This window comes from Eurosta solidaginis, chromosome 1 (assembly GCF_040869045.1).
Source record: "Eurosta solidaginis isolate ZX-2024a chromosome 1, ASM4086904v1, whole genome shotgun sequence".
Lineage (NCBI taxonomy): Eukaryota > Metazoa > Arthropoda > Insecta > Diptera > Tephritidae > Eurosta > Eurosta solidaginis.
This window is the reverse complement of record NC_090319.1, coordinates 343,145,117-343,156,767: the sequence shown is the minus strand read 5'-3', so window position 1 is coordinate 343,156,767 and position 11,651 is coordinate 343,145,117. Positions and strand designations below refer to the sequence as shown.

The following is an 11,651-nucleotide window of genomic DNA, read 5'->3' as shown; positions in this document are numbered from 1 at the left end:
CGAAATTTTTTTTAATAATTTGATTATTTATACTTCAGCGCTATTTGTACATTATTATAATAGTTTAACAAGCAATGTATAATTACAAAAAGAACAAAAACGTGTTTGTGTATATATGTAGTTTAAATAGATATGCTTTTGGGTTCAAGTACACACACATACATGTGTATAAATATTAACCTGGGTCGATTTATTAACCGATATTGCGCCATCAATTTTTCGATAGGATCTGGGCTCAGGAAAAAAGCTCTACTACGCATACCCAAAAAAATATTTTTCGAGCCTGCGAAATTTCATTTTTTTGACTTTTTTCGACTTGGATTTTTAAGATTTTTTCATGACCTACTAAAAAATTTTCATTGATTGTAAAATTTTCATGTATACCCTGTCCAAATGTCTTTTTTTTCAAAAAACTGTTATCGACAAAGTTTTTAGTGGACATTTTTGCGTCGGACAGCATATGAAATTTTTTTTTGTAGGTTATGAAAAAAACCTTAAAAATCAAAGTCGAAAAAAAGCAAAAAAAAATTAAATTTCGCAGGCTTGAAAATTATTTTTTTGGGTATGCGATTATTTTTTTGGGTATGCGTAGTGGAACTTTTTTTCTGAGCCCAAATCCTATCGAAAAAGTGATGGCGCGGTTAACTTTCGTCCATACAATTCGACCCACCCTAATAAATATATCTAAATATTTGAGATAATTTATAGAGAAAATGCATTAATATAAGATATATGGGTAAATCCCAAAAACTTTAACTTTTTTGGATACTCGGGTTTTACACACGGGCAAAAAACTTAAGGTCAGAAACAAGTACAAGGACATTAAGTTTGGAGTTTGACTATCCGATCTGATGATTTTAAAAATCAAGAAAGTTGATAGTAAGTTTTTGCAGAACTTCGAAACGTAAAAAACGTCGATTTTTACACTTTTTCAAGCGATACCCTTGATTTTTTTTTTTTTTGAATTTTTTCGATAAAATTTTGAGGCATCGCTGAAACGCTATGGAATTTAACCTGAATGTTGTTTTTGAGACGGGGATTCTAAAAGTATGAAGAAGAATAATGTGCCCCTCCAATACTCAAAACTATCATCAATCAAAGTAGCGATACTTTTTTTATCATTTTCAACATTGACAGTTTTTTGCTTATAGCTTTTTGAGGCAACTGAGTATTGAAATTTGGATTATGCACGATAATAGCCTATCAGGGACTAAAAATACCTAGGGCTTCAAATTCGATGGGCCCCTTTCAGTTTTGAAGGTAGAGGTAGAAAAGTGGAAGCGCTTGGTTGCGTAAATTTTTTCAGTTGTTTTTTTGTGGGCACCGCTACAATTTTACTTTTATCACTTCATACCCGTTTGTTAATTTTTTCTTGGAATATTCACGCAAGGAAAGTTATTGATGTTTTTACATGGGGCAAATATACGACAAAAATTGGCAATCGTCAAAAAGTGTAGACATTTTCTTTTTTAACCAGGTTTTATTTAAAAGTAAATAAAAAGAAACACAAATTTGGTACAAAAATTAAGAAAAAAAATTTGTTTTTCTACACTTTTTGACGACTGCCAGTTTTTGGCGAAAATTTCGTATATTTGCCCCATGTACAAACATCAATAACTTTCCTTGCGTGAATATTCCAAGATGAGGCAATTGATGGTATACTACTGTGGTGTAGAGAAAAAAATTAACAAACGGGTATGAAATACTTGACGGTTACTCGGTTTTATATTTTTGCCGATATCTCTAAAACTGGGTTTCGGGTATCAACAAAATTTTACCTAAATATACCCCACATAGATATGTACATCCTGATAAAATTTCAACACAATCGGTTAAGAAGTGTTTAAATAAGTAAAAAAATTAAGGTTTTCCGGGTTTATATTTGTATCAGTATCTCCAAAATCGGATCTCAGGAATTAAAACTTTTTTACCTAAACATACTTCGTTCACATGTCTATATGTTTTTAAAGTTTCAAAAGCATCCGTAGAAAGGTGTTAAAATAAATGTGTTGCAAACTTTGCAGTAAAAAATATTTAGCACTTATTCGGTTTTATATTTTTACCGATATGTATCTACAAAACCGGGTCTCGTGTATCAAAAAAATTTTACATAGCTAACAGCTGCATATATCTCCATATTTTGTTAAAGTTTCGATATAATCGGTACAGAAGTGTTGAAATAAATGTATTTAACATTGCGACCTCAATTTATATATTTTTTGATCGATCTTCTTGAGGCATTATGTAAGATGAGTAACGGCGATGCACTATAGCTCCAATTTACCCCTCAATGTTCCTAACAAAAAGATATTTGCGTGTTACCATGTTTCAAAAAAATTTTTTTTTCTCCAAAAAAAACCAAAGTTTGGCGGATTTCCCCATATGTTTCCTTAACTTAATTCACAAAGGCCCTAGCCAACAGATTTTTGGAAACTGCGTTTTTCGCAGATTTTGGTCTGATATATTAAAATACATTCCCGGCAAAAATTTGAAAGTTTTAGAACCAATAACAAGAGATTTACGCCTCTATTAAAAGCAATTTCTGCATACAGTAAATGTAGAAAAAAAAATTTTTTTTTGCTCCTGTAAAATTTTAAATTTGTTTGGTGTGGCGTTGGGAATTAAGTTAACGACATGTAATATGTGTATTTAATGTAGGGATATACATATATATATTTATATGGAAATTGCATACTGGCACAAGGACGTCCGATTAGCTAAGCCAAGCGGTAAATGAACATGATAAATGGCACATTCGAATATTATCTTAGATTATATGTAAGTACTAAAAAATGTTAAAGATTCAAATTTGGCGTATGATAGGCTAGAATAATAAAACTAATCTTATTTGCAAATATACAACTTACGTATGTATTTAATGCAAACATAGCTTTTGTTATATGTAATTTATTTCTATTTTCTAAAGAGTAGTCTCAGGCACGATCTCTTGTATTTGCAGTTGTTGTGACTCATATGACTGTGGTAATTCTTCAGAGATTTTTGATTTTAAGCATTGAGGCGAGGGCGCTACATCGACATAGTCATTGGAGCTTTTAGTGATATTTTCATTAGTAATAGTATCATCGGTGAGATTAAGTTTTGCTCCGACATATTTTTGATCTAAGCCAAATGACATTTCCATAATTTTTTGTTCTAATCTGCGCACACGAGCTTGATATCGACGTTTATTTTGCTCTAAAAGCTGTGTTAAATTTCTGTAAAATTCACAATACTATGTTAACATGTATGAAAAAGGTTTCGTTTTGCATGGCGCCTTTGGTTATGGGTACCCAAACCGCAGCTCTGCAAATGTTTGTGATGGAGCAATATACACTGTACAGAACACAGCTGGGTATTGGACCAAACCAATTTTCTTGAAGAGATTTAACCACAAGCAAAGAGGCAATATTTCCGATCTTTTAAATTAGTTTATAAAACATCTATATTGGCTTTCGAAGTTCGATAAAAATTAAAAATAGTAAAAATGTAGGCGTGGTCTGCCATTTTTCCTTATGCAAACGGTATATATTTTATTGGATTTAATGACTCCTTGTCTCATAAAAAATTTAAAAGGTTTATAAATCTCTTTTTTTTTGAAATTTGTATTCAAACGTTAATTTAAAAAGCTTTATAAACGTTTTGTATTTTTTTTTTTTGAATAAGGGCGTAAATATTACAAGAGCACAAAAGGCAGATCTTCAAAAAAAATAAATGCTGTAAATTGCATAGCTCCGTAAAAAAGGTTCGACTTTCTTGAGCATAGGGAGTTTCTTTTTCTAAAACTTCAACATTTTTTACGCTCGTTTAGAATAAAATTTCAACTGAAAAAAAACTAAGCGAGTTGTTTATTTTGTTTTTGCTTTACAATTGAAATTTTGTTCCAATGCGAATTCAGTGGCGGGTGTTGATATCCCAACAACTGATTGCTTTTTCTTGATTATTTTCCATACGGGCGCCTTGTACTCAAGGCGAATCCATACCAGGTGGTGGCAAAGCGAATTCAACCAATTCGCCGTGCAGAAGAATGTCAAGTCAAAAGAAAATTTTCATTGATTTCGATTAACTGACATATTAAAGTACAAGGCGCTGTATGGAAAATTATCAAGAAGAAGCAATCAGCTGTTGGGATAACAACACCTGGTACTGAATTCGCCTTGCTTGTACTTTAAAATGTCAATTAATCGAAATCAATTAATATTTTCTTTTGACTTGACATTCTTCTGCACGGCGAATTGGTTGAATTCGCTTTGCCACCACATGGTATGGATTCGCCTTGTTTTATTCTAAGCGAGCATACAAAATTTTGAAGTTTCAGAAAAAAAAACTCCATAATAAATTAAAATAATACAAGGTGGGTCGAATTTCGGATACCAATATCTATGTTTTTAAAGCTAAACTTGAAGCTAACTTTGAAAAAAGGGGAAACCAGTTCTTTTAGTCATGGTGCAAGTCCATGAAAAAATTTGTTTGGTCTAATCCCAAGTTGACTTTGTATTATAGTGTTATTTAAACTACTATTTATTATGAATTCATACAAGTGGCGAATGTTCATGATAGTAAACAGCTTAGATCACGTGTTAAATCACTGTTCAAGTCCTTCAATCATTTTGTTACGGTCTGCTGCTACGGTCTACGGCTACGACCCACTTGGGAGCGTGTTCACGGGAACACACCTAGCGATGTGGAAAGGGTTGCGATGAAAAATATCGAAAAAGAAGGGAACAGACAGACCGGCCATCACGAGAAGACGGAAAAAAAAAAAGAAAAAAAGAAAGGAAGAAAAAACCACCACGAGTTTCCGAGGAAGAAAAAAACTTTCCTTTCCTTTTTGCTGGCGGTCTGAAGCGGTAGAGCACACAACCCTCATGACCAAAAAGTGGTCAAGTGAAAAATTACAGGATACTTAAGTGCATCCACATATAGTTGGTGGAACTGACGAGCGCGTTCTCAAAAACAGATAGTTCACCATCAAAATTTGGGCGGTTTATAGCAATCGTAAAACACTCCTCTACATATGTTCATCGTATTTTCGGAATTCCTCAAAGCCGTGCTTATATACATAGCCAAATTTTGAAAGGCTAAGGAGCTACATACGGGAAGTTTACATTTTAACGTTTTAACCCGAAAATTGTCTCCGAAATGAGTGAATTCAATTAAAAACGAAGTAAGCTAGCCGGTGGCCACGTTGAGACCGTTTTAACCTACTCTCAGGACGTGCTAAATTCCCGAACATCGTGAATACTAATAAATAGTAATTGGAAGGCATCGGCGTTGCCTTCTCCGCGTATGCGAGGAGCGCGGGAATGTTGGAATATTCCCAACGATTGCCACGTAATATACACGGTTCCTCAACTTAGCAATAGTGGTGTTGGCTTAGCGGTGTCATTTCCATCCACACCAACTGCAATAGCACCAACCATATCCAGTGACCCCGGCACCGTCATATGCCAAGACGCCAGACGTACCACTCCTAGAGTGACATATCAACAAACACAGCGCCATTCACCACAGCAACATATTAATGATACACAACAATTGCAACAATTACAATTGCAACAACAAACGCAAAACCATCATCTAAACGAGCTGAGCAAATATTGGGTGGTGTCCAATGGCCAAGCATTGCCCTATAACATTCTACCTAATGGCACGATAATCACACCTCATTAACGCCAGCCAGCAACATCTGAGCAACATACGCACACTCAGCAGCAGCAGGTTCAGCAGCAGCAACAGCAACAACAACAGTACCAACACCAACTACAACAACAACGTTTGAAACTGGGTGAGTCCGTTCCAACTCGGTGAAATTGTATTATGTATCTATGTGAAGTGATAAAATTCGTCACTTACAGATTATCGTTCCAAATTTTTGTAATTCATTCCAAGCACGCTTAATGAACCTAAAGACCCCTTTCTGTAACTCGATTCGAACGTACGGTGTATGCATTCGGACACTTTGGTGCTCTTAACTCTGTTGACCCGTCGGATAAGTGCAATGTAAAACCCGTTCTGCAATCTTGCGAATAAGAACCATTGTTCTGTAAAGCTTGTGAAAGGTCAATACAGTCAAGAAATAGAAAACCAAAATTATGAAAGTGTGAGTTCTGCAGATAATTTTATTCCAGTCGAGTTACAGAATAGTGTCACTAGTATATATATAATACCTTACATATTTGAATGTGTCACTCGGAACCATAAATTTTTTTATACTTACCTGCGAAAGCCATGTAAATGGGTAATGCATTACACATTAGCGACATAGGCCTTTCTGCGAGAGTTATAACCTAGATGCAACAGGGGTTGGGGAGCGATGTCCTTTTGAACCCGGAACAATAAACTCGTTTCAGACGTTTTTTTTTTGTATTTTCAAATAACGTCGCGAATGAACCCTTGCACAAAAAAAAAAAGGGAAGAAGAGGAAGAATTCCCCAAATTAAATGAAATACATAAAAATGAATTTAATGTAATTGCACTAGTAATTAATAACCAAAAGATATTTAGTACATTCAAAATATTTTCTACACTATATACGAAACCACTAGGCTGTAAGACATATAAGGAGTTGAATCCGAATAATTGTATGCGATGTAAATGTAATTCGGAATAAACGTAAACTCTAGCATCACATGTGAAACTTAGAAATTCTCGATAGAATCCTAAAAATTTAATGCATAAGTTATTAATTAGTATGAACTGTCAATAAATCTAAATTGTAAATGGGAATGCTGAGGTCTCCTTTCTTTTAGAGGGCACCTAAGGTATACAGGTAAGGGGCCACCGAGATTTAGGTGCGTCGGTGGCCATGGTTATTTGAGGGTGGGACAAGCACCGGGCGTCGCAACAACACCCGCGGCGCCCCCTATGTATATTCGGCCCTTTTCTTTTTTATTTTTAATTTTTCCAGCCTTTTTGTTATTGGTTGGTTTTTCAGCGTTTTTTTTTTGAATTTGATTTTCAACGTTGGTAACCGGCCATGTCCGGTTCGGTAATTTTTTTTTTGCGCCAGTTTTTTTTGAATTTTAAATTTTTGAATTTTTTTTTGAATTTAGATTTTGAATGTCAACGGTCTGTCCGTGACATCCGGTTCGGCCGGATGTTGTTTTATTTTGTATTGATAAGCGTTTTGAGTCGGTCTCTGCGCTTCTGCCAGGTTTCTTGAATTTGACAGCTGCTCGTTTTGATAGGCATGATAGGAACATTTCTCTGTTTATGGCGCAGGAACAGTAAGGTTGGCAAGGACCCGCCCCAGCCGACAATGACTAGCCACTGTGCACCAACACATCATGCCGACCGCCTTCCTTACTGATTCCATCGTAAATGCGTATCCATAACAGATGGCGCCCAACGCGGCGCCTGAAGCGCTGACCGCGGGGGTCAGTCGGGTCAACCTGTGAGGTTGACCATCCCACCAGTCCGAGTGAGCAGCCACAGAGCTGCCACCTACGTTGCGGTGGGATGGTTAGACGGATCAGGTTGTCCGGGCTGGTCATCGGGGGCAGTAGCGGAAGGAGCCACGGACTGAACGTCTTGTCCTCCGGACTTTTGTATTTCACCCAGTGAGGTAGTGCTAAACGCACTTGATTTTTTTTGTAAGTGGGTTTTTGTGTTTCCGGAATGTTGTCCGCAGTCGGCTATGGAAAATTATATGTCCGCTAATTGGGTTTTTTTTTGTAATGTAAAATTTTTTTTTTCTCTTTTCCTTGCCGAATTTTGTATCGTTTTGGTATGAGTGTGTGAGTGTATGTGTTGTAGGACCCCAGCTCATCCCACGTCTCAGGTGGCAACACATAGTGCCACCTGGATTGTGACGGGTTGAGCTGGGATTCAGAGTGGCACTCCTTCCTGTCCCACCAGACTGGGGGAGCGGTTCCGAAACCGCTCCACCCATTGCGGCGGAGGCAGGAGGGGTGTCCAGTAAAAATGAACGGGAGGCCTCAACACCCCCAACCAGTCCCAGGGGCAAGCCCCTGGAGACTGCCCCTGCGTTGCGGCTGGGCGTGTTGAGACCAACCCGTGTGTGCCTGGAGTGACCCTAGTGGCCTCAAACCAGTCTCGGAGGGGGGCCTTAAGACCCCCTCGCACTGCGGTTGGGAGCACTAGGGCCAAGTATGAATGTGTTTGTAGTAAATTTTTTCTCGACCTGTAGCCCGGGTGCCTTCTGGGAATGGGATGTCAGCGTTCCCATTACAATTGCTACCAAGTTTTCTCAACTCCTCGCGTAATTTTTATATGCACATTTTTTTTTCAAGGCATCGCCTAAAATATAAAGTAAAAGGGGGAATTCTGATTTTTTTTTGTTGACCCCTAACTGCGCTACGCGGCAAAAGTTTTTTCTAGCTACTACGTAACGAGCTACATATATATAATTATTTTTGATTATGTCACGCGAGCAATCGTTCGGCCAACCGGGGCGAAATACTCCGTTCGGGAGTGCGGGAGGGTTCCGGGGAAACCAAAACCGGGGCGGTGCTAATAGGGGGGCTTTTTCGAAAGCAAGGCGTCCTTTGGTGGTGCATACCCCAGTAGGAGAATCCTACGGAAATCCCGCGGGGACTCATATAGGCTCGGGCCCGAACGACGACCGCGACAAACTGGACATACCTGTAAGCACCAGCAATTTAAATGCATCGCTGCTAAACACACACAACATCTCGGGGATAATGACCAATGTGTCGAACTATGCACCAGATGGAGCGGGTGCCTTACCACCAAATCAAGAGGTTGGAAATTTTGGGGACGCTACCAGCGATCAGGCGAACCTCCTAGGAATGCAGGACGAAGCCACTCGTGGAGGCTCGTGGGTGGACGTGCTACACCAACTGTTCCAGGCTTCGCAGGAGGAAATGCGGAGAGAGATGGGCTCAATTAGAGCCAACATGGCCCAGCTCAACGCCGCTCTCGAATCCACGCAGCAAGCACACCAGCAACACAGGAACGCAAGCAGGATGGACCGTAACCCATTGCCATCGGTAGTACCGCCAATGTACCCGACTCCAAGCAGCATAACAGTAAAACCGCAGGAGTGGAAAATCGCATTCGACGGCACTGGGAGTGTAAGCGATTTCCTCTTCAAATTAAACACCTTGTGTGAGCGCACACAATGCCCTGACGAACAAATAATGGCCAGTTTCCACTTATTCCTTTCGGGACGAGCCGAAGAATGGTACTGGCTGTTCACAAAACAAAACCCAAATGCGACATATGCCTTTTTGTGCTACTCCTTAAAAAGAGAGTTTGGCACCTTGAAAACGGACCACGAGATCATGATGGAGATCTCCATGCGCAAGCAAAAGGCAAGTGAGTGTTATGACGTGTTTCACGCGGACATAATCTCCTTGAACGCGCGCTTAAGGGAGCCGATGTCAGAGCTTCTACTGATTGACATAATAAAAAGGAACGTCAACAGTAGCCTTAAGCTAATGCTTTTTAATGCGGACGTAAGGAACCTCCATGATCTGCGCGATGTAGCACGCCGAGGTGAACAAGTGCTGAAAGAGAGCAAGCTGCTGGGAGCCAATTACCCAGGACGGCATGTAAGCGAGGCCCGCGTGACAACCCCGGACATGACGATGGAAGGCGAGAACGGCGAGATAGATCCGCAGATAGAGGCGCTGGAATATAGACGCAGCAGAAGACCGGACTACTCAGGAATCCAGTGCTGGAATTGCCAGGGAATGGGGCACTCCTATATATATTGCGAGGAACCCATAAAAAGTCCTTTTTGTTTTAAATGTGGGTATAAGGGTGTATTCACTCCTAAATGCCCTAGGGACCATCGCAGGCAGGGAAACCAGTACCCGAGCGAGAAGATGGGGGAACCTCGTTCGGTTTCATAGCTCCCACATCAGCCAGTGCTCGAGGCGTCGTCCCGTGCGCTGAACCAGAGGGCGAATCTCTGCATGGAGGTGGTGAGCTTCCGAGGTGCAGTAGTACCCTGGCAGAAGAACCCTCGACTGTAATAATAACCTTCCCCGATAGTACTGACGATTCGAATAGTTCTGAATCCGAGAGTCGAACGTCCTCTTTCACGATGGGCGAGCAAATCAAAATTCTGCGACGCCAGCATAGGGATGTCGCGTGCCAAACGCAACTTTTCCCAACCCTAAAAGAAAGGGAGGATAGGTATGAACAAATGAGACATACCATTTTTGACCAATATCCGGTATCGGACAATATTTTGAAGTGTAGGAAGAGATACCACCGGAGAGTACAGGAGCGTAGACTGCTGCAAGCCACCACGTTAACGCTTACAGAGGACGAAAGGCCTTTAGTAAAGGCTAGAATTAAAAATAGTTTTCTTGTAGGGTTGTTAGACTCGGGAGCCAACGTCTCCATCTTAGGGAAAAATGGAGTAGAATTCCTAGAGGATAACGGCTTCGAATATCAGCCCTTACATGCGTTCGTATATACCGCGGGCGGCAACAAGCAAAAAATTTTAGGCTCAGTATCCCTACCGGTCACTTTTAAAAATATCACAAAGATTATTCGTTTTTACCTTGTTCCCTCGTTGCTCCAAGAAGCATACTTCGGGGTCGATTTTTGGAGAGCATTTGCGTTAGCTCCCGAAATATTCCCGAGCGTAGAGTGCTTAGAGACTAGGCTTGAAAAGGAAGAGGAACTTAACCTCCATGAATTGTCACCAGAACAGAAATCAGAATTGCGAAAAGTCATCGAGACGTTTCCTTCGTACGAGAAGTTAGGCCTAGGGCAAACTAAATTAGTGGAGCATCACATCGACACCGGTGATGCTGTGCCTATAAAAAGCAAGCATTTTCCTCTTTCGCCGCCGAGGCAAGCCGAAGCTTTTAGAGAACTAGACAGGTTACTACAGTTAGGAGTTATAGAAGAATCCAACTCCCCGTGGTGTAGTCCTGTAGTACTGGTCCGGAAACCAGGCAAAGTCAGGCTGTGCATAGATTCGAGAAAGGTCAACGCGGTGACTAAGAAGGATTCGTACCCCCTGCCTCATATCAACGGCTTATTGAGCAGACTGAAAGATACGCATTTTATTAGTGGCATTGATCTGAAAGACGCGTTCTTCCAGATCAAATTGACAGAGTCCTCGAAGGAAAAAACAGCATTCGCAGTTCCGGGGAGGCCTCTGTACCACTTCAAGGTGATGCCATTTGGTCTGTGCAATGGACCGCAGACTATGAGTAGGCTGATGGACAAGGCGATCCCTTCGCGTCTGCGAGAGAACGTCTTTGTCTACCTGGACGATCTGATGGTATGTAGCACTAATTTTGAGGATCATCTAAAATTGCTAGCGGAAGTGGCGAACTGTTTGAGAGATGCAGGTCTGACAATAAATGTGGAAAAAAGTAAATTTTGTCAGAAAGAAATACGCTACTTAGGGTATTTGATAGGCAGCGGGTGTCTGAAAGTGGATCCGGGAAAAGTAGAAGCAATACAAAACTTCCCGATCCCTAAATCCCCTCGGCAAGTGCGTAGGTTTGTGGGCATGGCGAATTGGTACCGAGCATTTATTACCAATTTTGCGGACTTGGCAGGTCCCTTGACCGACTGTCTCCGCAAGTCAGCAGGCCCGTTTAAACTCACTCCTGAAGCTATAGAGGCGTTCGAAAAACTAAAAGTAGCCTTGAGTTCGGCGCCTGTCTTGGCCCAACCAGACTTTTCAAGGGAATTCG

At 40.4% G+C, this 11,651-nt stretch overlaps 1 protein-coding gene across 2 annotated transcripts in view; it reads right to left on the bottom strand.

Annotated features, from left to right (window-relative positions):
* The window catches only part of LOC137237967 (colorectal mutant cancer protein), a 64,111-nt gene continuing 52,460 nt past the window's right edge, over positions 1 to 11,651 (bottom strand). For both annotated transcript variants that reach the window (XM_067762428.1, XM_067762429.1), the window contains exon 9: positions 1 to 3,215. In XM_067762428.1, the coding sequence (XP_067618529.1) occupies positions 2,921 to 3,215 (295 nt within the window). In that variant the 3' untranslated portion in view covers positions 1 to 2,920. The remainder of the gene's footprint in view (positions 3,216 to 11,651) is intronic.